Source organism: Mizuhopecten yessoensis, unplaced genomic scaffold (assembly GCF_002113885.1).
Source record: "Mizuhopecten yessoensis strain PY_sf001 unplaced genomic scaffold, ASM211388v2 scaffold10871, whole genome shotgun sequence".
NCBI lineage: Eukaryota > Metazoa > Mollusca > Bivalvia > Pectinida > Pectinidae > Mizuhopecten > Mizuhopecten yessoensis.
In genome coordinates this window covers 534229-561861 of record NW_018408763.1, presented here as the reverse complement: position 1 = coordinate 561861, position 27633 = coordinate 534229, and the positions used below count along the sequence as shown (strand labels likewise).

General features: G+C 37.0%; 1 protein-coding gene and 1 long non-coding RNA gene across 4 annotated transcripts in view; one reads left to right on the top strand and one right to left on the bottom strand.

Annotated features, from left to right (window-relative positions):
- LOC110463181 overlaps window positions 1-27633 on the bottom strand; it is a 494021-nt gene that overhangs the window by 6693 nt on the left and 459695 nt on the right. The window contains exons 1-5 of one of the 3 annotated variants that reach the window (XM_021517570.1): window positions 23502-23590; window positions 19526-19601; window positions 8135-8751; window positions 6034-6114; window positions 4671-4700 (exon numbers count right to left, since the gene is read on the bottom strand). In XM_021517570.1, the coding sequence (XP_021373245.1) occupies window positions 4671-4700; window positions 6034-6114; window positions 8135-8717 (694 nt within the window). In that variant the 5' untranslated portion in view covers window positions 8718-8751; window positions 19526-19601; window positions 23502-23590. Of the gene's footprint in view, window positions 1-4670; window positions 4701-6033; window positions 6118-8134; window positions 8752-19525; window positions 19602-23501; window positions 23591-27633 lie in introns of those variants that run through there. The other 2 variants (XM_021517567.1, XM_021517569.1) reach the window with 2 other exon arrangements.
- Window positions 23551-27633, top strand: part of LOC110463186 — a 7651-nt gene continuing 3568 nt past the window's right edge. Inside the window, exon 1 of the long non-coding RNA XR_002464357.1 lies at window positions 23551-23632. This is a non-coding gene — a long non-coding RNA (uncharacterized LOC110463186). The remainder of the gene's footprint in view (window positions 23633-27633) is intronic.

Sequence of the window (27633 nt, the reverse complement as noted above, 5' to 3'; positions counted from 1 at the left end):
CTTGGCCGAAGGATGCTCGAGACGTAATTAGAATAAATCCCTTAATCCCTATGGTAGAAGAAGGATTTTAAAGGTTTTACCTCTATTTCCATTATTTGGCCCCGCCCATCTGCCGCCAGGGGGGCCACACCCACCGTTTATACAAAAGCGAGTCCTCTTGGCCGAAGGATGCTCGAGACGTAATTAGAATAAATCCCTTAATCCCTATGGTAGAAGAAGGATTTTAAAGGTTTTACCTCTATTTCCATTATTTGGCCCTGTCCCTCTGACCCCAGGGGGGCCTGCACACCCACCATATATACAAAATTGTGTCCCCTTGACTCGAGGATGTTCCAGACTAAATTAGGATACATTCCCTAATCCCTTGGGTAGAAGAAGGATTTTAAAGGTTTTACCTCTATTTCCCCTATTCGGCCCCGCCGCTCTGCCCCCAGGGTGACCGCACCCACCATTTATACACAATTGAGTCCCCTTGACCCAAGATGCTCCAGACCAAATTTGGCTGAAATCCCTTCATCCCTATGGTATTAGGATTTTAGGGGGGCCACACCCACCGTTTATACAAAATTGAGTCCCCTTGGCCCAAGTATGCTCCAGACTAAATAAGGATAAAATCCCTTAATTCCTACGGTAGTAGAAGGATTTTAAAGCCCCGCCCCTCTGCCCCCATGGGGGCCACACCCACCGTTTATAAAAAAATAATTCCCCTTGGCCTAAGGATGATCCAGACCAAATTTAGTCAAAATCTACTTGGCTGTTCAGGACTTTAAGTAGCGTTTTAAAGGAAAAGTTGACAGACGGACGACAGGCGCTTTGGTATGGCATAAGTTCACAATGGCCCTTCAGACAAGGTGAGCTAAAAACAAGTCAAAGTATTGCAAGGCAATTCATATTCTCCCACCGGTAATGATTTCTATATTTATCAAACAGTACACTTATGTCAGGAAGCATAGGTCACAGTGAGGTCATAATGACCTACTTCTTGCACTCCCCTGTCCCAAGATGTCCTTGTACACCAACTCTGGTAACTCCAAGTGAAATAGTATAGAAGATATGCCCCAGACAAACTTTTTCAAAAGTGAAGGTCAAAGGTCAAGTCATAGGTCACAGTGACCTAATTCTTGCACACTGCACTTCGTCATTCCAAGATGTCCTTGTTCATCAAATTTGGTTACTGTCCTGGACAAACTTTCGGACAGTAGGACAGACAAAGTGCAAACCTGTAGTCAAGTGATAACTAATACCCCCCCACTCTCATATTAACTAGAACTGTAAGCCAAGTGATAACTAATACCCCCCACTCCCATATAAACTAGAACTGTAAGCCAAGTGATAACTAATACCCCCCACTATCATATAAACTAGAACTGTAAGCCAAGTGATAAATAATACCCCCCACTTTCATATTAACTAGAACTGTAAGCCAAGTGACAACTAATACCCCCACTCCCATATAAACTAGAACTGTAAGCCAAGGCTTAAAACTAATACCCCCACTCTCATATAAACTAGAACTGTAAGCCAAGTGATAACTAATACCCCCACTCTCATATAAACTAGAACTGTAAGTCAAGTGATAACTAATACCCCCCACTCCCATATAAACAAGAGGTTTTACTTCTATTTCCCCTATTGGGCCCCGCCCCTAAGGTCCCAGGGGGGTCACACCCACTGTTTATACAAAATTGGTTCCCCTTAATTTACCCAAGGATGTTCCACACCAAATATGGACCAAATCCTTTTATTCCTACAGTAGAAGAAGGATTTTAAAAAACAATTCGCTATGTTTTCCCTATTGGGCCCCGCCCCTCAGGCCCCTGGCTGGCCAGACCCACGGTTTATACAAAATTGGTTCCCTTTCACCCAAGGATGCTTCAGACCAAATATGGAACAAATCTTTTCATTCCTACAGAAGAAGAAGGATTTTAAAGAATTTGCTATATTTCCCCTATTGGGCCCCGCCCCCCAGCCCCCAGAGGGGCAAGACCCACCGTTTATACAAAGTTGGTTCCCCTTCACCCAAGAATGCTTCAGACCAAATCCTTTCATTCCTACAGAATAAGAAGGATTTTTAAGAATTTGCTATGTTTCCCCTATTGGGACCCGCCCCTCAGGCCCCTGGGGGGCCAGACCAACGGTTTATACAAAATGTGTTCCCCTTCTCCCAAGGATGCTTCTGACCAAAAATGTAACAAATCCTTTCCTTCCTACAGAAGAAGAAGGATTTTAAAGAATTTGCTATATTTCCCCTATTTGGCACCAACCCTCATGGCCCCCAGGGGGGCCAGACCCACCATTTATACAAAATTGAGCCCCCTTGGCCTAAGGATGCTCCAGACTAAATTAGGATAATATCCCTTAATCCCTACCGTAGAAGAAGGATTTTAAAGGTTTTACCTCTATTTCCTTTATTGGGCCCCGCACCTCAGCTCCCAGGGGGGCCAGTGTGCACCCACCATTTATACTAAATTGAGTCTCCGTGGCCTAAGGATGCTCCAGACCAAATTTAGTCAAAATCTACTTGGCCGTTCAGGACTAGTAGTGTTTTAAAGGAAAAGTTGACGGACGGACGGACGGACGGACAGACAATGGACGCTGCGGTATGGCATAAGCTCACCATGGTCCTTCGGACACGGTGAGCTAACTAGAACTGTAAGCCAAGTGATAACTAATACCCCCACTCCCATATAAACTAGAACTGTAAGCAAAGTGATAACTAATACCCCCCTCTCTCATATAAACTAGAACTGTAAGCGAAGTGATAACTAATACCCCCCACTCTCATATAAACTAGAACTGTAAACCAAGTGATAACTAATACCCCTCACTCTCATATAAACTAGAACTGTGAGTCAAGTAATAACTAATACCCCCCCACTCTCATAGACTATAAAATGTCTCTAAGACATAAATGTCCCCGCTGCCATGTGAAATTAGTTTCAGTATTCTATAAAAATTTACAACCACTTTGATTTTGATACCCTGAAACATGCACACACACAAGGTACTACACTTAAAGTTGATTATAATATTCATATGTTTTTTCTGTATGTTATTACCATCCTGAAACACAAGGATGTCAGAGGTACACCCATACTTGACCTTTATATAAAATTTGACCAAAATCTGTGAAAGAATGAGGTTGCTAAGTAGGTATGTCACGGTTCAGGAATTTTTCAGTTCGGTTCGGTTATCATTTTTGTTGTCGGTTTTTCAGTTATTTCGGTTCGGTTCAGGCAACTTTTTAATCTATGTATTTTATATACACAATCACAAGTAGAATACGTAAAAAAACTTCATTATGTACACACTTAAACTGTTAAACAGTAATATACAACTGTCTACTAGTCCTCTTCTGAGGGTATTGAGTATATAACACTAATGCAAGGAACCTGTCACTTGTATTAGGTATTTCGATGTCCACAACTGTCCCTTCTTAAGTTGACTTATTGAAACATCTATGTAATATATATTTGCTTCATTATATCGTGCAAATATCTCCATTGCACAATCTATGTACTTACTGGATAATCATGTTCTTTCCTTTATTATATCATGGCTTGCAAAATTTTCAGTCAGCGTATTAACAAAGTTGCTAGTGCTAACCTACCTCTTGTTTATTATGCATGTATGCATGTTGTTCATGCACCTTAGGTTTTGACAATCTGACTAGAATCATAAATAAAAAAACAATATTAAATTGGTGTACTTTACGGGATCTTACTCATCAATGTCCGCCCATATCATACATAATATACATATATATACTGCAACGAAATCGGGTTAAAGTCATGCGTAAAACTTTTTCAATGCCGCAAAGGATCTCATTTTAATTAGATTTAGTAAGGCCTTGTACGCGTGTTGTCTATTCTTTCTGCACTGGGCCCATGTGTTGAATCCAGTTTCGTTCGTAGCTGCTGATTTCAAAGTTATATTAGATGTATAGGCCGACATTGATTGAAGAGGTAAATCCTGAGAAGTGTCTAATTTGTGTTTATACATATATCCAGTGTTCAGTTACCGTCTTGTTCACAAGACCGCCTGCGACGAGAAAATCCAAGTAGAAGCTGCCATTTCAAACCATCCTAAAGAACATGCACAGTCGTACTTATTATTGCGGTTGCATGACTATGGAGTCAAGGGCGTGTATCGATCGAGATATGACACAAATGATATACGCCTTTGCTGCTACCAGACAACTACGACCCACTTATACAGAACCGAACCGAAATACGGAAATTATATACCGAACCGAACCCTGGTCTTTTGAACCGCGGTTAACCATGACATCCCTATTGCTAAGTGTTTAAATTGAATCAGTTGACGATTTTCTATATATAGCAAGTGTGACCTTGGCCTTGACCTTCGATCCCTGAAACACAATGATGTCCGAAGTATTCTCATACTTGACCTTTGTATAAAGTTTGACCAATATCTGTCAAAGAATGAAGTTGCTAAGTGTTTACATTGAATCGGGATGGGATGCGACAGGACGGGTGTTTACATTGTGTTGGACGCGACGCAACAACACATGTGTTTACATTGAATCGGGAAGCAGCGGGACTGACATGGGCAACACTATATGCCCCTCCATTTTATGGCCGGGCATAAAAACATGTTCATATTATATTTTTCACCATTCCATGTTTACTTCAGCTGATAAAACTCACCTATCATGGCTGCTATCTTGGGACTGAACTCTGTAAAATAAAGAGATTTACATTACATCTGAATTAGTACACTAAAAAATATGAATAAATGGAGAAATACAGAGAAAATAATTCTTTGAATAACAATATGCAGTGACCTTTGAAACAGGAACTCATCCGAGGCATTCTCATACTTGAAATCTGTATAAACTTTAGATTAAAATTTGTTAAGAAACTAGAAAATGTCTGTAAGACATAAATGCCCCCGTTGCCATACGAAATTAGTTTCAGTGCTCTATAAAAAGTTACAACCACTTTGATCTTGATACCCTGAAACATGCATGCACACATAAGGTACTTCACTTAAAGTTGATAAGTTGACTTTAATATTCATATGTTTTTTTCTGTATGTTATTACCATCCTGAAACAAGGATGTCAGAGGTATACCCATATTTGACCTTTGTATAAAGTTTGACCAAAATCTGTCAAAGAATGAAGTTGCTAAGTGTTACATTGAATCGGGACTGGTGTTTACATTGAAGCGGGACGGGACGCGACAAGACGGGATGCGATGGGACGGACATGGGCAACACTCTATGCCCCACATTTTATGGTGGGGGCATAATGAAGTAGCTAGAGTGATGACACTGAATCGTTTGATGACTTTCTATATATAACAACAGTGACCTTGGCCTTGGCCTTGGAAACCTGAAACACAAAAATGTCTGACCTTTGTATAAGTTTTAATCAAATTCCATCAGTAAGTTACAATTGTTTGTAGACTGATGACACGGAATTGGATGATGATTTCTATATATATCAATGATGACCTTGGCCTTGACCTTGGAATCCTGAATTCTTATACTTGAAATCTGTATAAAATTTGATCAAAATCTAACAAAGAATGAAGTTTCTAGAGTATTTTAACTGACAGATAAAGACATGGGCAGCACTATATGCCCTCCAGTATCACAATACTGTAATGTATCACAATACTGTAATGTATCACAATACTATTGTAATGTATCACAATACTATTGTAATGTATCACAATACTATTGTAATGTATCACAATACTGTAATGTATCACAATACTATTGTTATGTATTACAATACTATTGTAATGTATCACAATACTGTTATGTATCACAATACTATTGTAATGTATCACAATACTATTGTATCACAATACTATTGTAATGTATCACAATACTGTAATGTATCGCAATACTGTAATGTTTCACAATACTATTGTAACGTATCACAATACTGTTGTAATGTATCACAATATTGTAACGTATCACAATACTTTAGTTTAATAACATACAACACCCTGCTATGGTTGTATATATAAATACTGTATCATATAGCTGTCAAACATACCTCTGACCTGTCTACTGTCTGTTGCCATGACATCAAGTGTTTCTCTCAAGACACTGACATCTTCCGTCAATGTACTAATTTCTGCTGAAAGTAAACAAAAAGTAACGTGCCATTTTTATACCATTCAATATACCCAAATTTTAAACTGTAACAAGACCCTGAACCATGAATATGTAATTTCCTAGAAAAATATTCATCATTACACATGTTATTGACAACATCCTATGATCCTAAGGCAGTTCATGCTTAACCGTGGTCATTATGATATAGATGAAGTAATTCTGTCTAGTCATGCCTACGTTATATAATTGTACCTGACATCTTGTCAGTAAGACACGGACAAGGATTTCGTCTCATCTATTTTATGAATCACTGAGTTCCAGGTAGGTACAGTATAAAAGACCTAAGAACATTCATGTTTTTGTCGACTACTAAGTGTACTGCCATGCTGGCAGCACGCTACACCAGTACATAATATACAAGTATATATCAACAACAAGAGGCCCAATAGGCCTGCATCGATCACCTGGTATAAATCTCACAATTGTTACCTTAAAAGTGAACTAACTATTTGAACAAACTTGGTAGTCCTTCTTCCCAGCATGCTATTGGCCAAATACCATCACCCTAGCTATAGGCCTCTTGGTTATTGAGAAGCAGTTGTTTAAAGTAAAAAGTTGACCTAGGACAGACATTGGATAGACGGATGGACAGACAGACAGACAAGCTGATTCCAGTATACCCCCCTAAGTTCGTTGCGGGGGGTATAATTATGGTACACACCATCATAAGACCTTTATAAGTTCTATGTATTTTTGTTTGATCTTTTCCCCTCATTTGTCTCCTGTTATTTTATTGGATTGATAGTTTTGTCAACAGTAAATACATTTTGTGGTAATTTTCAAATGAACTTTCACACAAGCAAGTTTGAGAGTGTTCTTTCAAACTAATTCCATTGTTAACTCCTTAAACTAATTTCATTGAAAAATAGTATCACAACCGTGACAAGGTGAAATCTTATAATCCTAGATGACTGCCTGGCAGCCATCTTGTTATTTCTAATCTCAAAATATAATATTCAGAATTATTGACCAAAGGCAATCTACGTATGAAATTTGAGAAAGATCTGTTCAGTTATTCTTCAGAAATGCCTGGCAGCCATCTTGGTTATTTTATCAGTCTTAAAGAGACAATTTAGTGAAGTGATTTTTGTTTTTTATAACATTGTCACAAAATTCTTCATGATTCTATAGTTGGATACTCCTAGCCGTACGTTTTAGCGGCACAAAAATGTCTTTCCAGCCGAGGAAAGAAGGTAACTTCTCGTTTTATTCACCTAGCCTCTCTGGAATACAAGTACATGCATTTATCTGAATCAAAAATCATCTTCAAACATCATCTTAATCTCAAACATTGTAATAAATGATCGAGTGATCTATTAATATTGTACTTTCTGCGGTTTGAAATTCTCCCTGCGCCACCCTCTCATTGCGTGTATGCTTTAATCAAACCTGTTAGTTTTTATTCCAATCCAAATATGAACAGAAATATCTAATTAAAGGCATATATTATGATAATTATAATTCTTACTTGCGATGTAATGTGTTAATTCAAGAATGTGTTATGTGTGAACTCAGACTCGTAACTGGCACTGTGTTGTCAGTCGACAGCGCATTGCTCTACATGCTTAATTCTCACTTAAAGGCCTGGATATTGTGTTATTTCTGTCATAGCTACTTTACCATAGGCTTTCCCAAAAGATGAAACTGACCACACTGGACGTTGGCATCAGGTCAGGTCATTATCAACTACGAAAACTTTCTTTAGGATATATTTATTTTCTGTATCGACTCGATTTTCAAGTTGTCACTTGACTAAATAGCCTCTTTAAAATAAAACATGCATTTCAAGGACTATGGGGAAATTTACAAATGAGATTTGGGAAAGATTCTTCCAGTAATTCTTGGGAAATAGTGATACTAAGAATTATATAAGGACAGCCATGGGACAATGGACAAAGGGCGATTTGAACAACTCGCCATCTAGATTTGATATATATGACTTAAATAACCTGACAATCCAACATACAAGTCTAACCTACCTTTTATTTTCACTAGAAGTTTCTCTATGTATTCATTTGTCATTCTGTGGTCCATCTCCCATTTAAGTACATTGTCCACTGCCACTACGAACCGGTCTGTATTCAGTTCACTATTTTGTATGTCCTCCACACTTCGGCAGATGATGCCACATCTAGTCTGAAAATCGTCATCAGAAAGGGAGGCATTGACTGCATGTGCAACCTGATTTCGCTGCTCACGTAGACGGTAGATGTTGGCCGACAGTGATCTGTCTGCTTCATCTAGTAATTTATCCTGATCTTTCTGAGGAAGTGGAATATCTCCAATTATTCTTAGAAGGCTGCAAAGAATTGATGTGTCCAAATCCTTCACAGAACCTTGATACACCCCACCTTGAGGATACAAAATGTTCTTTTGAAAATTCATTAACACTTTACAGATCTGAGTTTTCTTGTCGGTAAGTTCTTGAGAGAGTCCTGATGCTGGCGGCAACTTAGTGTTGAGCAAATCTTGCAATAAGTCTGGGATGACATCAAATACCAACATGCATATCCGGAGAAAATTTTGTTTTCCCTTAGAAGGCATGTCATTGGCAGCCATCATTGATTTGGTTTAAATGATGAAAGCAAGGATGATGCTGGAAAATAGATAAACTATGTCAGAATATCATCACAGGCTCAGTTCAAGGAGGGCAGGGGTATACATACAGCTATAATTATGGCCAAGTATCCACTTATGAACACACAGTTATAATTATGGCCAAGTATCCACTTGGGAACACACAGTTATAAATTATGGCCAAGTATCCACTTGGGAAAACACAGTTATAATTATGGCCAAGTATCCACTTGGGAACACAGTTATAATTATGGCCAAGTATCCACTTGGGAACACACAGTTATAATTATGGCCAAGTATCCACTTGGGAACACACAGTTATAATTATGGCCAAGTATCCACTTGGGAACACACAGTTATAAATTATGGCCAAGTATCCACTTGGGAACACACAGTTATAATTATGGCCAAGTATCCACTTGGGAACACAGTTATAATTATGGCCAAGTATCCACTTGGGAACACACAGTTATAATTATGGCCAAGTATCCACTTGGGAACACACAGTTATAATTATGGCCAAGTATCCACTTGGGAACACACAGTTATAATTATGGCCAAGTATCCACTTGGGAACACACAGTTATAATTATGGCCAAGTATCCACTTGGGAACACACAGTTATAATTATGGCCAAGTATCCACTTGGGAACACACAGTTATAATTATGGCCAAGTATCCACTTGGGAACACACAGTTATAATTATGGCCAAGTATCCACTTGGGAACACACAGTTATAATTATGGCCAAGTATCCACTTGGGAACACACAGTTATAAATTATGGCCAAGTATCCACTTGGGAAAACACACCCATACCGAAAAAAGTTACAAAAAAGTTACTTCTATTTAGGTACAAAAAAGTTATAACTTTTGATGCTAGATTGGAACCTTGTGAGAAGAGAGTTTCAATCTAGTACTAAAAAGTTACAAAAAGTTATTAAAAAGTTACACTCAAACACTTTGTTCAGTTCAATCATTACTTTATTTGCAAACAAAAGGTACACAAAAGTTACATTTAGCCACTTAAGCACTAGTGAAAAAGGTATCATAAAGTTATAACTTTATTTAGTTACTAAAAAGGTACAAAAAAGTTATGCTTTTCTGAGATACTGAAAAGGTACAGAAACAGTTCTAGATATAGTAAAAAGGTACAATAAAGTTATAACTTTATTTAGTTACTAAAAAGGTACAAAAAAGTTATGCTTTTCTGAGATACTGAAAAGGTACAGAAACAGTTCTAGTAAAAAGGTACAATAAAGTTATAACTTTATTTAGGTACTAAAAAGGTACAAAAAAGTTATGCTTTTCTGAGATACTGAAAAGGTACAGAAACAGTTCTAGTAAAAAGGTACAATAAAGTTATAACTTTATTTAGGTACTAAAAAGGTACAAAAAAGTTATGCTTTTCTGAGATACTGAAAAGGTACAGAAACAGTTCTAGTAAAAAGGTACAATAAAGTTATAACTTTATTTAGGTACTAAAAAGGTACAAAAAAGTTATGCTTTTCTGAGATACTGAAAAGGTACAGAAACAGTTCTAGTAAAAAGGTACAATAAAGTTATAACTTTATTTAGTTACTAAAAAGGTACAAAAAAGTTATGCTTTTCTGAGATACTGAAAAGGTACAGAAACAGTTCTAGTAATAGTAAAAAGGTACAATAAAGTTATAACTTTATTTAGTTACTAAAAAGGTACAAAAAAGTTATGCTTTTCTGAGATACTGAAAAGGTACAGAAACAGTTCTAGTAAAAAGGTACAATAAAGTTATAACTTTATTTAGGTACTAAAAAGGTACAAAAAAGTTATGCTTTTCTGAGATACTGAAAAGGTACAGAAACAGTTCTAGTAAAAAGGTACAATAAAGTTATAACTTTATTTAGGTACTAAAAAGGTACAAAAAAGTTATGCTTTTCTGAGATACTGAAAAGGTACAGAAACAGTTCTAGTAAAAAGGTACAATAAAGTTATAACTTTATTTAGGTACTAAAAAGGTACAAAAAAGTTATGCTTTTCTGAGATACTGAAAAGGTACAGAAACAGTTCTAGTAAAAAGGTACAATAAAGTTATAACTTTATTTAGGTACTAAAAAGGTACAAAAAAGTTATACTTTTCTGAGATACTGAAAAGGTACAGAAACAGTTCTAGTAAAAAGGTACAATAAAGTTATAACTTTATTTAGTTACTAAAAAGGTACAAAAAAGTTATGCTTTTCTGAGATACTGAAAAGGTACAGAAACAGTTCTAGTAAAAAGGTACAATAAAGTTATAACTTTATTTAGGTACTAAAAAGGTACAAAAAAGTTATACTTTTCTGAGATACTGAAAAGGTACAGAAACAGTTCTAGTAAAAAGGTACAATAAAGTTATAACTTTATTTAGTTACTAAAAAATTACAAAAAAGTTATGCTTTTCTGAGGTACTGAAAAATGGAGAAATCGTATTTGTTAGGTATAACTTTTTAAAGCTTCATAAACCTCTCATGTATTATGAAAAGGTATCAAAAAAAATCATAACCTAACCTTTACTGGATCTGTTGTTTAAATGAAATTCTATTTTAATAGAGTATTCCTTTGAAGTTACTATTATATATCACCTGCTTTCTTGTAGTTATTATCATATAAATAAATATTCCTTTGAAGTAACTATAATATAAATAATTTTCTTTACGTTACTATTATATGAATAAATATTTTCTTTTAGCTACTATTATATAAGTATTTTCTTGAAGTTACTATTTATCATCTAGATATTCTCTTGCACTTACTACATCAAAAATATTTTCTTGTAGTTACTATTATATAAATACTTTCTGTAGTTACTATTATTTTACAATATAATACACAATAATGCAATAAATATACTCTCATGCTGACTTTCAGGGAGTGCCCTGCATTGACTATGACTCTCTCCAGCTTTGACACTAGCATACTCACTTTTATTCTCTGGTATTCACAACTATTTCACATAACCATTCCTAAAATAATCATTAATAGAATATCTCTTGTAAAGTTACAACAAACAATCATATTAATAGTTCTTAAAAGTTGAAATGTCTCATTTGTTCTATGTGGTTGAGTTCCTCCTGGCCAAGCTGACCAAAGCACTGATTTTTGTCCTCATTGAAAACTTGATTTCTGACAGGCCACTTTTCCCATGAATCGCCTCAGCATAATCTGTTGAAAAGCAGATGGTTTAGGAAAAATAGCTAGTAACATAATTGCAACTTTATTAATTCTTTCTTCATCACTTAAAATTCTAGGAATTAATGAATATGAATGGTGAAATTATATTGGTAGCATTTTATGGTAAACTTGCTATTTATTATTCACTGACAGGCACCATTAATCAGTTCAAGTAGCTATAGCGATACTTTTGTAATTTCAGTGATATTACTACTACATAAAGAGAATTGCTGTAGAACTCTTTTCTTTTGTGCTGTTATGAAAAAGTTTTAATTCATAATTACCAATTATTGCTCAAACAATGGTCTGGTTCAAACCTTTCCCAGGTTGACCAGCTCAGTGTTGGTGAAGAACACTGACATCAAATATCTGTCGACCTGTTCCCCTTCGTCTTCCTCTGTGTAGTTTTTATGTGTTTGGGATACACATAAACCCCAGTCCCAGGTATAAGCTCCACCATCTGTCAAGATAAGGAGCAATAACACAATTTACAAAATAATATAATTTTGCAATTAAAATGAGTCTCCTAAACAAGCAGGAAGTAAACAAGAAATTAAAGACATGTTTACCTCTAATGTCTTATCTTGACACAACACAATAGCATTGTAACAGTTGATCGGATTGCTAATATATTTACAATATGTTGTAAAGAGATTCAAAATGAAAAGCTTTTCAGTTCATTGTGAGTTAATGGTATATAATATCTATATAAATGTAATAGCAAAATCTATCTAAATGTAAATACCAGTGCATTACTTATTTGTTGGCTTTGATCTGTTTTATTTTACCTTAAATACCTCCCCAACAAGAGCCGGGTTCAAAGTCAAGAGATCCACTTTGTCTCTGACCATTGGACCCAAATGACCTTGACCCTTAATTATAACCCAGTGACCATGATCTTTGGTCAGTTGACTTATTCTTTATTTCCGACCAACTTTGCTTTATAATACCATAACAAAATGTTCATCAGTAAAAAGTGTCATAAAGAAATGTTCACCAGTGAAAAGATACTAAATTTGACCTTTACCATTGATCTTGAATTAAGTCATGTCATTAAATGCTCATTCATGAAAAGCTACAAAATTTGACCTTAACCTTTGATCCAGTGACCTTGACCTATGACCTTTGGTCAGTTGATTCCTTGTTGAATTCTGATCAACTTTGCTTCATCATGTCATAATAAATTGTTAAGCAGTAAAAAGATACAAAATCTGACTTTGACCTTTGATCCAATGACTTTGACCTTCGATAAGTTGATTTCTTGTTGTATTGTGACCAACTTTGCTTCATGATGTCTTTACAAAATGTTTACCGATAATTTAAGAGCAAAAAAAAAATGTTTAATGTTAAAATCCAATATGGCTGATTAGCAGCCATTTTGATTCAGATCTGCCGAAATATTACCAAGCAGAACTAGGATGCATGGGAAATCATCATGTAAATTTTTTAAAAAACTTACACCATTTACTTCCATCAATATTGTACAAAAGAAAAAAAATGGACAGACAGACGGACAACCTGATTACTATAAGGGAACATACCCGCATCTTCGATGTGGGGCCCTAATAATTGTAGAAATCAAAATTCCAAAAGAAAGCCATTTTTATTTCAGCTTGTAACCATATAAAGGCTGTCAAATTTCAATAAGGTTAGACAAAAGACAGAGGAGTCTTCTGAGATTACAAAAGCTTAAACAAAAGATCACAAAATCAGTACCTTAAATCAATGAACTCACCTTTGTTTGATTTGTTTTCGGCACTGATTCTCTTTGCAGCAGGGGGTTGAGGGGGAGGTTCATGGACCTCTATAACAGACTCATGAGGTGGAGCTGAGAATTCTTCATCTGTTGTTTCTGCCTGTATTTTCCCCCATCAGTGTGCACAGCTCTTGTTATCATCTAGAAAAAGAGAAAATATTAGAAAAAAATGTGATTTAAAAAATTGGAATTCTCTAATTTAACTGATGTATATACTGAGCTATACATAAAGGTTTCTGTAGGGAACAGGGTAAGGACATGCAGTGTGGAAGGAGAGGGATCATGCAACTTTACTGTGGAATATTTAAAATGGCACACTTCAATTTTTGAAGAATTTTTTTTTTCCCTTTCAAGTCATAGGAATATCAAGTTATTTTAATAACACAAAACAAAAGAAGCATAAATATCAGTTTTATCAAGTTGAAAGAATTCAAAATTTTACTCAAAAAAATGAAATAAAATTCAATATGTTTTCAAAGGACGTCATTAAACAATATTTGATGAAGTATGCAGAAGTTGAACAGTGCCTGCTACTTGCATGCCATTTGCTTAAAAAACATTCAGATATATCTCTTTAAATTTCCTTTTTGAAAAGTTTTTAATCTTTTTAACGATATATGAAGATTATAAAAACAACATCCATTGTACTGCTCACATTTCTATTTTAGGTACTCTTACGTTTCAATTCAAATAGGTGAAGAAAATCATAGGAAATTTAGAAATTCCAAAGCTATTTAAGATTAACAAAAAATAAGTAAGCAACCATTTAAGTAGAAATTATTCAATCTTAAAATATATTGATAGGAAATTAAGATGCATTGGCTTTTAAATTTCTGTTATTTCATGTCATGAAGGAGAAATTCCAATAATGATTTCAATATTTGTAATGTGTTTGTTAACTTTATAAAAAACGAAAAAGTGTATACTTGTACAGGAAAAATATATATTCGGCACGGGGTTTGAGTATATATTAAGCTAGAAATTAAACATCACACTGAAATATCCTTCCTTTCCCTGAAGAACAAAGAATAAACAAATATCGAAAATCTTATTATACACCGAAACGGATTCTGGTAAGTAGATCTACTTTCCGAATTGTATACAAATATAGTAGCTCGGTAAACGAAAAATGTAATCGGTACCGAAATAATCGGTGTTTTTTAACAGATAGTACTGCCATCTGCCCATCTCTAAAGATCAAACATATAAGAAAAAAATATACATCGTCTCAGTCATGGTACTGTATTTATTTAATAAATTTGATATGTTTACTCTGCGTTTTGTATTGAATCCTTTCGATGAAAATACAATTGATGGCTTACCTGAAATATTCCCTGAAATGGCGACGATCTTCCCATGATATTCCCCAGAAAACCTGGGATTCATGAAGGATTTCATCAGCAAATGCGTATATACCAAGCTCTTTCACGGACGTTCCAATGTCTTCAAGGATATGATGAAGTAGGTATCGTCTTTCCAGTTAACCAAAACACGTTCCAATATTTTGTTTACTTCTTGTGACTCGCCGGGTTAGAGTTCAAAATCTAGAGGTCGATCGAATACAAAATTTACCCGCGCGCTTTTCATTGGCCAATTTGATAAGGCTATTTATAGTCACGCGAGATTAATTTTTCGCATAGGGCGTCGCTGCAATAACGATAAAGTCCTACATCATATTAATCATAACTATTTATTGTTAAATACAAATAGTATGGACACAACCATAATAATTGAAAACAAAAAATATTCCCTTTGTAACAATAACCAAGCAGCCGTCGTAAGTTGTTTACGACAATAACGTAAAACCTTTGGAACGATTTCCGGCACCATGCTGTCGTTACAAATGTATGTCTCGAATTTGACTCTTTTTCAACGGAAACACGGGAAATCGACTTCTAATGCAATTGAGAAACTATTGCTTAAATGATTAAATACACAGGTCTTCCTTCTGAAGTAATATTTTCATTGAAATCGGCATGATTTTCTCACATGATTGGTCAAGGTAACCGTGAATATTTGTGAAAGGCATGCTCGTTGTCTTATCGGAATTTGTGTTCAGTAGGTCTAATTATTTTAATTTGATATACAGTCCTACAGCAATTAACTGCACCATATGTTTTGTTAAGACCAAAATGTATGACCAGCAAGCGATGGTCGATCTATTGTTTTCCGCTGACTGGGGTGGAGCGAGGTGTGAAAAATTTACCTGAAGTGGACCGATGATTACCTCGGGCGATGTACAGTTAGCCGGACCTATTACGTAATTGTCCAGGTGTTTCACATGGACAACTTACTTTTAAAATCAATTCACAGCAGAAAAAAAACACCATAATAAGCGGGTTCCTACCTTTGACCATATAATAATAAATGATATTTTTTTGCCTAGTTAAAGAAGGAAAAAATGGGTACATGGGGGGAAAATCTCATTATAACCGATATATATATGTAACTGGGTTCCACTGTACCAAAAATGTTCTAACTTTAAAGTTACAAAGTTTTTCACAAGAATTGGCATTGTTTTCTGAGTCCAGAAAAGGTACAAAAAGTTATACCAAAAATATTCAAAGTTTTTCACCAGCATTGCAATTTTTTTCTAAGTCCAGAAAAGGTACAAAAAAGTTATACCAAAAATATTCAAAGTTTTTCTCCAGCAGTGCAATTATTTTCTAAGTCCAGAAAAGGTACTAAAAGTTATACCAGAATTTTTTAAAGTCCAGAAAAGTTACAAAAAGGTACACTAGTAAAGTTTAAGTTTAAATTAAGGTATCGAAAAGTTATAACTTTTTTGTACCTTTTATCAGGAGTACAAAAAAGTTACTGAAAAGGTACGAAAAAGTTATACCTATTTGTAACTTATTTCGGTATGGGCAGTTATAATTATGGCCAAGTATCCACTTGGGAACACTCTAGCCTCTGTTCGGTCAGCGTGTGTCCTGTGTTCGAACAGATGTACGGCTCGCGGTTGGTCATCATTCATAATGCGTTTGTCTTTTTTGGTTGGATCAGCTTTAACGGTCAAATCGAATTGATTGGCTGAAAGGCCGATTACGCATGCTTAATTGTCCTGACCTATCAACCGCTGACTGAACGTCATTGATGATTGCCAGCAGTATAACCTACGGTTGGCATTCATCCGTGACGTTCGATCAACCGTTTTAGTCAACTAACAAGGGTGTCGCTGATCAGAGACAAATACATTGTTTTACTATTAAACCTTCCTCCCATCATCGTCTGTCCCTTGCTCAAGCGGTGAATCAAGGCACTATTTTAAAGCAAATACTTATCAACAAAAGATTATATAACTAGACCTGTCGCCTATGGGCTAGCTAATACCCCCGCATTCAAGCTGCTTGTTGCCCCTGCATGGGGCAAAATAAACAAGAGTACTTCGGGGCGGAACAATATACGCCCATTGAATGCCATATAATGTTATATACTTTCTTACATTAAAATAAGATCTGCATCATTCTAAGAGTGGTTAGCTGACATGCTATTAATCAAATACTGAAATGAACAAAGGACAATAATTTTTCGCAAAAATCGTTGCATCAAAATGCTTTTAAGTGAGACACAACTTCATATCATGATTATAATGTATACCAAGTTTCAAAGAGATCGGTCGAAAAATGGAGGAGGAGTCTAGATTGCCGGACAAACAAAAGTTTACGCCGGACGGACGGACGGACGGACAACCCCATAACATAATACTTCCCTCAAATTTGACGGGCGTATAAAAAGAGAAAAAATATTTAGAAAGATGAAGGGTCATGAAAAAGTCTAACCTCGGATGTAGTACCGACAGACCAATGGAAAAGACAAACACCACTACTGTGACCTTTCACCCAATGACCTCGGAATTTTGTCACAATGAAGCTTGCATCAATGCTACATGTACTTCAAAGTATGTGTATAATAAAATACCTACTATTTTTGCGATAATTAGCCATCTCAGTAACATATTGCATCTGTGACCTATGACCTTTGACCTCATGACCTTGGTAGTTTGTCACAATATAGCCTGCATAATTAGCTACCATACTTAAATGTATAGGAGTATACAAAATACCTACCGTTTCTGAGATAATTAGCCATTTCAGTAATTACGGAAGTCAAGGACCACACTTCTGGTAAATATTTATAACATGTGTGTAAAGTTTTATCAAAGTCCATGCATAAACCTAGGAGGGGGTAGGAGGTACAATATTTTTCAGACAGACGGACGGATGGACAGACGGACGGACAGAGTGATTCCAGTTCATTGCGGGTGGTATACTGAGTGATTGTCTACATCCCGGTTCAAAGGGAGCAATTATTTATCAACAGTTCACTTACGGAGGGGTGTTGTTATGGGGGATAAATCCCAATTTCCACTTCCTGTTCCTGGGGAATCAACAGTTTGTTTGCCTGCAAGTCTTTCACATTAGTACAGGAGTAAATCTCTATCAGACCAAATACTTGTGTGTGTCAAGTAAAGAGTGTCTTCCAAATAGCCAATATCTGGGTATTTCACTATATACAGGCAATACGGCAGGGTACGTGGGTTGTGTTTAGGAACCACAGGTTTTTTCACCTTAGAACCATGGCCCCTATCACAGGGGATGAAGGTTATGTATAAGGAACCAAAAGTTGTTTAACCTTGGACCCATGGTCCCTACAATAGCTGGGGTACATGAGTTGTAGGAACCACATGACTTTCTGCTTAGAACCATGGCTCTTATTACAGTATAAGGAACAACAGGATTTTCACCTTAGAACAACAGCCCTATCACAGGGGATAAAGGTTATATTGGCTAGGCATTGTGGCAATTAATAAAAAGTTATTTATGTTTTAAAACAAATGATACACAAACAACCAAAGTAATAAAGAAATAATCTCAATATTCTTTGCATTCAACAATTCATTTACCATGTCCGTCGCGGAAATCGCCATATGCTGTAATGTTATGGTTCTTAATTTGGTTCTTACTGAGAAAGTGAGCCACAATCGTAACATCATGCTAATCTGACCGCTGTTTACCGCCCACAACATTGGCTTGTTTACAGTATAGTGAATACTGAACCGGATAACCAGTCAGATAAATCCGGATTTTAAGTAGCTTTTTTGTTTACTCAAGAGAGAATAAAAGAAACTTCTTCTTTAAAAAAAAATTAGTTTGTTTATAACATATTTAATATAGCAGAATAGGATATGCATTTTTAATTAAATATTTTTTCAAACAGATTTTTTTTTTCTTTTTTTTTAAATTTTACCTTTTGTCCTCTCAACAAAATACAGTTATCAATATAATATTTTGCTTCAAGCAAGCATTAACTAGCCTCCAGCATTTTTTTAAATTTAACTTTATATTGAAATTAATAACACTTATTTATTTCTTTTGTATTTTCTGCCAATTATAATGAGTTTGAGATGATTTCAACATTCCTTAATATGATAATAAATAATAATAACACATTAACTATAATGGTCAGCATATAAAATAATCATATATTTTTTTTCAGGTTTTAAAGTGGTATTTTTGGTAAGAAATTAAAATCAGAATATATTTATAATATACTGTCATGAATCATAGTTGAAAGTAAACACAAAAATCAACATAGTATGAAAAAAATATACAAAGATCTAGAGAGAGGATATCAAGTACATATTGTATATATACATTGATTGCCCTAAAAATAACCTGGGATGCGCAAAAATATGCCTTTTAAACAAGAGGCCCAGAGGGCCTGTTTTGCTCAACTATTTCTTTCGTTACATGAATCTGACATAAAGGTAACTTCAGACCAAATTTGGTAACGAGAACACAAGACATTTGAACTGTAACAGTTTACAAATTTTATCATTTCAACTTACTTGTTGATGATGTTGACTCCACGTTTTAAAAATCTTCGGGTTTTTATGTTCGTCCGCTCAGCATGTCTTCACCAAACTGAATTCGGCCAGAAAAAGGAAGTATATTAGTGGCTATATCGGATATGACGTCCCTTTATCATGAATATTTGACCCTTACGTAATCTAATTTTAACATGTCTTTGTCTCAGGTTCAATATATTCTATAGTCTGTTTAAAAAATCCTCTTGATAAAGGAACATTTTCGGTGACATATTTTGCTCAAGATCTTGTTCTACAATTCATACTTCATGCTTCAACACCTTAACTGGCAATCACTTGAAGACAGAAGGAGAGTCATGCGACTGACAACACTACACAAAACTATACACGACAAAGTCAACATAACTAAAGACCAACTCATACCTCCATCCCGCCACACAAGACACAGGTACACCGGAACTCCTATCAAACACTCTCATGTAGAACACACGCACACCGGAACTCATATCAAACACTCTCATGTAGAACACAGGTATACCGGAACTCCTATCAAACACTCTCATGTAGAACACAGGTATACCGGAACTCCTATCAAACACTCTCATGTAGAACACAGGTATACCGGAACTCCTATCAAACACTCTCATGTAGAACACAGGTATACCGGAACTCCTATCAAACACTCTCATGTAGAACACAGGTATACCGGAACTCCTATCAAACACTCTCATGTAGAACACAGGTATACCGGAACTCCTATCAAACACTCTCATGTAGAACACAGGTATACCGGAACTCCTATCAAACACTCTCATGTAGAACACAGGTATACCGGAACTCCTATCAAACACTCTCATGTAGAACACAGGTATACCGGAACTCCTATCAAACACTCTCATGTAGAACACAGGTATACCGGAACTCCTATCAAACACTCTCATGTAGAACACAGGTATACCGGAACTCCTATCAAACACTCTCATGTAGAACACAGGTATACCGGAACTCCTATCAAACACTCTCATGTAGAACACAGGTATACCGGAACTCCTATCAAACACTCTCATGTAGAACACAGGTATACCGGAACTCCTATCAAACACTCTCATGTAGAACACAGGTATACCGGAACTCCTATCAAACACTCTCATGTAGAACACAGGTATACCGGAACTCCTATCAAACACTCTCATGTAGAACACAGGTATACCGGAACTCCTATCAAACACTCTCATGTAGAACACAGGTATACCGGAACTCCTATCAAACACTCTCATGTAGAACACAGGTATACCGGAACTCCTATCAAACACTCTCATGTAGAACACAGGTATACCGGAACTCCTATCAAACACTCTCATGTAGAACACAGGTATACCGGAACTCCTATCAAACACTCTCATGTAGAACACAGGTATACCGGAACTCCTATCAAACACTCTCATGTAGAACACAGGTATACCGGAACTCCTATCAAACACTCTCATGTAGAACACAGGTACATCGGAACTCCTATCAAACACTCTCATGTAGAACACAGGTACACCGGAACTCATATCAAACACTCTCATGTAGAACACAGGTACAACAACAATCCTTCTTCCCTCGTACCATAGTAGACTAGCATAACACTCCCTCCAGATATAACCTCCATTACCTCTTCTGACTGCTTTAAACTGTCCCTAAACAAAAAACAATTCTAACTCCCATACTTTATAAATAGTCCCTTTCACTATATGTTATCTTTTTCTCTCTTGGCTTAGCACCCAACTATCACATGACATGATCTTCAAATAGATGAAGGTGGTCATTACTATGTAGATGTAGATACTGGACTCCTTACCTGCCTGTTAAACAGTTTTTTAAACAAAGATATCTTTTGTGTTTCTAGCATTGTGAAGTTAATAAAACAAATATTACATGCATTCGTCGTTGATACCACATTTATACCTATTCTATAGTAACAGGGGAAAGAGCAATGCAACGGCCATACCAAGGTTCAAACCCTAGACGGATGCTCTGACCAATTGAACTACCCGATTGCCGACGATCTACCAAATCCAGTTCTGCTACATTCCTTCCTCCTTTAACAAAGTCTTCGACCCTGAAGACACACAGGACCCTATACCACCTTCCGTGGGCATATTTCGTTGGGCACCAAATATAACAGAGAAAAGAGCAATGCAACGGCCAGACCGATTCAAACTCAGGACCCTTCGAACTATACATGGGTGCTCTAAAAAACTGAGCATCCTGGTCACCAGCGATTTATCCAGTCCAGGCCTATAGTAAGTTTCTGGTGTCCCTTGACCATGCCTATTTCCCTCGGCTTCGCCTCAGGAAATATACCTGGTCTCGGGACACCAGAAAATTGCTATATCTCTCAACCCCATACTTTAACTGTATAAAAAAAAAGCTAAAACACTTCATTTCCCCATAATGGTAAAGTGAAGGGCCCCTGCCCCACCCTGATTTTCTCTACCCCAGACATAATTTTTGTGATTTTCATATTCAGGACATCAAACTGATGTAATCTAAACCAGAATTGGTTGAAACAAGTCAAAAAGGAAAAAAAATGCTAAAATCCTTCATTTCACCATTATGGTAAAGTGAAGTGCCCCTGGGCCCCACCCTGATTTTCTCTACCCTTGACTTAATTTTTGTCATTTCAGACAGAATACATCAAATTGAAGTAAACTTAAAGAAAAAGAATGGAAAAAAGTTGTCAGAATAGAAATCGTTTGAACCCTTAATTTCGCAATACCATGCGACACCGGGTATATTTAGAAATTTAAGTGGAAAATATATATCTTGGGTTTTGTCTTGCATGATAGACTAGCTGGTTGTGAAGATAGGATGTATTTTTTTCAATTCAAATAGATAAATTACTAAAAGAATAATATAAAATTAATTCGATTTAGGCATATTATTAGTAAAAAAACCAAGACCCTTGAAAAAGTACAATGTCAGGACTTAGTGTATAACTTAGTTTTTTGTAACATGACATGTTACTTCAGACAACATGCGTCACGAAATCAACTGGAAATCTAGAATGTTGACACTCCCCTGAAAACAAACTGGATACACCCCTGGTAATCCCAAACTTCACTTTCACTTTTGATTAGGGTACTAGTGGAACTGCTTATAATCTCAAAACTCTTCAGCCAAACCCATTAAGTTGAATATCCCGTGTTCTGTTTTAAAATTAATGCGCTTTTTGTACCCAGCGAGACCTATTATCGTTACCAAGCAGGGACAAACTAAAATGTCGGCGCCTACTTAGAAACGACAGCCGGAAGAGATTGTCAGTGGGGAAGATCTCAAAACCAGAAAAGAAATTAAAAAAAAACATTTTTATTTAAATCTCAGTTGAAAGCTTTTTACCTTGCACTGTCAGCTTTAAGATATGATAGATATTTATTAGAAACCTAAAAAGGTTATTTTTTCATCAGGAAATTCAGGGACAGTATATACGTCCCTGGGAAATTAAAATAGATAAACTACTTAAATTATATTCAGGCGTTTTACTAGAAAATAAACAAGAGCAAAAGAATGATTAAGTAAAGACTTCGATTGAGATCCTTGCGAAAGTGCAATACAAAGACTGGTACCTAATTATGTTTTGTGTTACATGACATGTTTTTTTTCTGGAAAAAAATCTCGATCCACCCCTGGTAATCCCAAACTTCGTTTTCACTTTCGTTTTTGATTAGAGTATAGTGTTACTGCTTATAATCTTCAGAAGACTTCCAAATTCATGGAGTTGAATATTTCGTGTACTGTTTTAAATTTAGATGGTAGAAACGTGATACCGGGACTTAACGCCATTGTTAACGGACAGGGAAGTTAATTACAAAAACGTACATGATAATTTGAAGATACATGGCGGCCCAACCGCTGATAACATTTTCAGTGGATTGAATCCCTTCCGTTCGTGGAATGAATTAAATACACATAATCTTACATTCAGCATACGAAGGTTAATCATATTACTTACTTGTTGATGATATTTACATAACAGTTTTGAAAACATTAGGGCTTTTTAGGCCCGTCTGCCAAACGAGCCTTATTCATTCGGGACTCGGCCAGAAAAAGGATACTCCACCCATGATCAGAGGTCGCTCCAAGGTAGATAACTCTTATACTTCCGTAATGTTAGAAAACGCCATGACACTTTCGCCGGTAATGCTACCTTGGTTTGTTAAACAAAATGATTGGTAATGATTGAATGACAGCTACTCAGTTAGTTGGGGAACTCATTATCGTGGTATAATGTACCGTTCATACGAATGCTGACAAAGTAACATTTCTTTAAAGTATAAAAAATAACGTACTTTTCATCCCAATCGTGATAGCGTTGCCCCAAGACGACCGCTTTTTTGTTTTTCATAATTTTATTTGAGTAGTTAGCTTCCCTTAGCTGATTTCAACTGATGCATTTGAGAACGTAGATAATTTACAGGTTGTTTATAATGTGATTTGTTCGTGCATATTGATGCACAATTTTTTCCCCTCTGCCATAACCTCAGTTTGTGTGTGAGTTGCCTCCCCTGTGCTATAGTCGTTTTCCACAAAAAAAATGTATGTAGGGTTAGTAAATGTCTATATATTGAACAAATTCTAAATACATTTTGTCCATATTTATTACCAATATGGAGAACAGTCCTTTAATTTTTAAGGTAATTTCTTGTTAGTGACTGTTTAACATTTTAAAATTACGATTTAATATACCTGATATAAAAACTTACCCTTCGTTCTATGGTAATGTGGAGTTTTCAGAAATAAACTTTACAATTAAACAAATAATGATTTTCGTCTCCAAGTTCAGGTCGCAAATAATACATTTTCTTTCTTCTCTTGGAATGTTATTCCATCTACCACATTCAAAGGGAAAATAATTACTGTTCAATAAGTTTGAATACGGACTTAGAAATCATATAACTTGGTTTCAAAGTACGGTAAGAAGTTGCAGTTTGCCTGGGGGCCCCTTTGGAAACCGTTTCATCTCGCTCGCACCACTTGTGTTTTACTGCCTAGTCAGGTGACATTATCGGCGCTATTTTTAGCAGGGCTTTCCCGAATAATTCAAGTGGTCAAACTGGACATTTGGAGCGGACTATGAATATGGGGATAGCGAGGTAACATAAGTGGAAGTGCATACAATACATACATTCATTAAAAAAAACGCGTTTTCACTTGATGTCCCTTTAACAGCTTTGGTCATTTCAGCACGTGCCAGGTTTTGATGGTGGCGGAAAGCCGGAGTTCCCGGAGAAAAACCACCGACCTCCTTCTTCTTCTTCCTTTAATGGAGAATACTCTATCTAGAGTGTTGAGTTCTCCAGCGCGACTTATGCCGACCGCAGCTAAAACTTCCGTATGTACAGTTTAAAAGAGGTAAAAACAGTGGGGTCTACATAGCGTATTGGTGGTCGGCTGCCTCGTACTGTATGAGGGCCTGCCTGAAGCTGTCCAGGGTGGGAGACGATCGTATGTCGGGTGGGATTGCATTCCACGTGATGATGGTACGTGGTACAAACGAGTATCGGTATGTGTCGAGCTTTGTTGGAATTTGCCGTATGTTGTTAGCAGTAGCTCCTCTGGTTCTTCCTGATGTTACGGCAATGTCCTGATGTATTGGTACCTCAACCAGACTGTTGATAATTTTGTAGAACATGAGCGTCCTGTTTCTGGCTCTTCGTTGTTCTAGTGGCTCCCAAGCTAGTTGACGCAGCATGTTTGTGACACATCCTGGATCTCTGTTGAAGTAGTCCCCTGTGGGGAATCTGGCAGCTTGTCGCTGGACTCTCTCAAGTTGGTCCTTCTGTTGTTGAAGATGGGGATCCCAGACAGTGGAGGCATACTCAAGCACGGGCCTAACGAGAGTAGTATAAGCCTGAGGCTTGACTTCTCTTGTGCATCCCCTAAGGTTTCGCCGAAGGAATCCAACCGATCTTGCAGCCTTGGCAGATGTTTGGTTTATGTGCTCACGCCAGGAGAGATCCGAGCTGATATAGGCTCCAAGGTATTTGCTTCCGTGGACAGTCTCTAGGGTTTGGCCGTGGAGTTGGTAGTCGGTGTGGATAGGGTTTCTTTTCCTTGAAATGTTGATGGTGATACACTTGTCCGGGTGAACCTCCATCTGCCAGTCTCGCTCCCACTTTTGCAAGGCATTGAGGTCGTGCTGTAGGATGGCAGTATCCTCCCTCTTGTTGATGATGCGATATATGGCGCAGTCGTCAGCAAAGAGTCTGACTGGAGACTTACGACATCTGGTAGGTCGTTTATAAAGGCCAAAAACAAGAGTGGGCCTAACACCGATCCTTGGGGGACACCTGAATCTACTGATGCCTCTGAAGATGTTGACCCTTCCACTAACACTCTCTGTGTCCTGTTACTTAGGAAGCTGCTTATCCATTTTAATGTGTTGTCGCGGACCCCGTAGTAGGTTAGCTTGTGGAGTAAGCGTTGGTGAGGCACCTTGTCGAAGGCTTTGGAGAAATCCAAGAGGATGACGTCGATTTGTGTGCCTTCGGCAAGGCCCTTCGCAAGCTCGTGCACGGTGTAGATAAGCTGCGATTCGCATGAGCGCCTACTCCGGAATCCGTGTTGGGCTTCTGTCAAGATGGAATGATGGTCTAAGTGACGTATAATGTTGGAGTGCAGGATGTGTTCCTGGATCTTGGAACATATGGCGGTAAGGGAGACCGGTCTGTAATTGGAGGCCTTGCTCTTGTCGCCTTTCTTGAAGATCGGAACCACTTGCGCCTTTTTCCAATCATCCGGAACCATGTCTACGTTTAGGGATTTCTGATAGATATGGGAGAGGGCAGGAGCAATCTCGTGGGCCATCTCCTTCAGAAGACGTGCTGGGACAGCGTCTGGCCCTATTGCCTTATGTGGCTTAAGGTTCCTTAGCAGCTTCTCCACTTCTGGCCTAGTAATGTTGATGGGGGCATGCCGCTATATTTGGGGGATTGCTCAGGTTCTCCTTGGTAAAAACAGATTTAAACTGGGAGTTTAGGATGTCCGCCTTTGTCGTGGGGTCGTTGTGAATGAGTCCATCCTCGTTTCGCAGGGGAGCTATTCCGGTGGACTCTTGTTTCTTTCCCTTGACAAAAGACCAAAACTTCTTGGGGTTGGTCTTGGCGTCAGGGCTGATGATGTCCTGCATGTAAGTGTTGTGGTCTTGTCGGATACTCTTTTGACCTACAGCCAGTACCTGGCGACTGCCCCAAGTAGGTCTCGAAACCGCGATCCAGTGGTGGAAAGCTAGTGGTATATCAGACGCCTTTAAACTCTTGGCCACCGCGGTCCTTTAAAAAATCACTAAAAATATAAAGACGTTCATAAAAAGAAATACTTCAAGCACGGAATTAGATTAACTATTTAAGTCCGTGCTTAAAGTAAAAGGTGAAAATGTTTAAAAGGTAAAAAAAAAAATCGATTGAAAACGATTGTTCAAAGATTCAATGTTCAGAAATTGTATCAGTCAAACTTTGTTATTACATTATATTTTTTCGTGCACGTGTTTAAAAATCGGTGTATTCGACATTTACGATAGTCTCGTTCAACCAGACGCTTGATCACTTTGTAATTTAAGGGCGTAACTTGCAACATGTAAGTATGCATGGCCTTTGCGCAGTCGGCAGAGAAGAGAAAGAGGACAAATTCCTTTCTGCGTTCGAAGTAAAAGAATGATGATAAAAAATGTCCACCGTGCTTTATTGAGACGTCTTGAAGTGTACCACCTGTACGATAAGATTAGATATCTTAATTTAAAGAGGATAACAATTTAGGATTACAATAGCTCTCTTCCAAAATGTCCTCCATGATATACATAAAGCTGGATAAACATATTTTGTTTAAAAATAAATCACACAATTCGTGTTAATCATTTGATTGACGTAGTTCCGTTTAAAAGTCCTTGAGTGTTTTAGCCGGTCCAACAGCTACAGGGATAAAACTCCAAACGACTACTCCAGAGTACTGAAAAGTACGTTTATGTAATTTTGTAAAAGAAAAGCTTGTGCTTAGAAAGCAGTGACGGATCCAGAGACCAATCTAGGGGGGTTTCTAAATTTCCAGGGGTAGTTCTGAAAGAAAATGAAAATTCTCAGGTTGGGGGG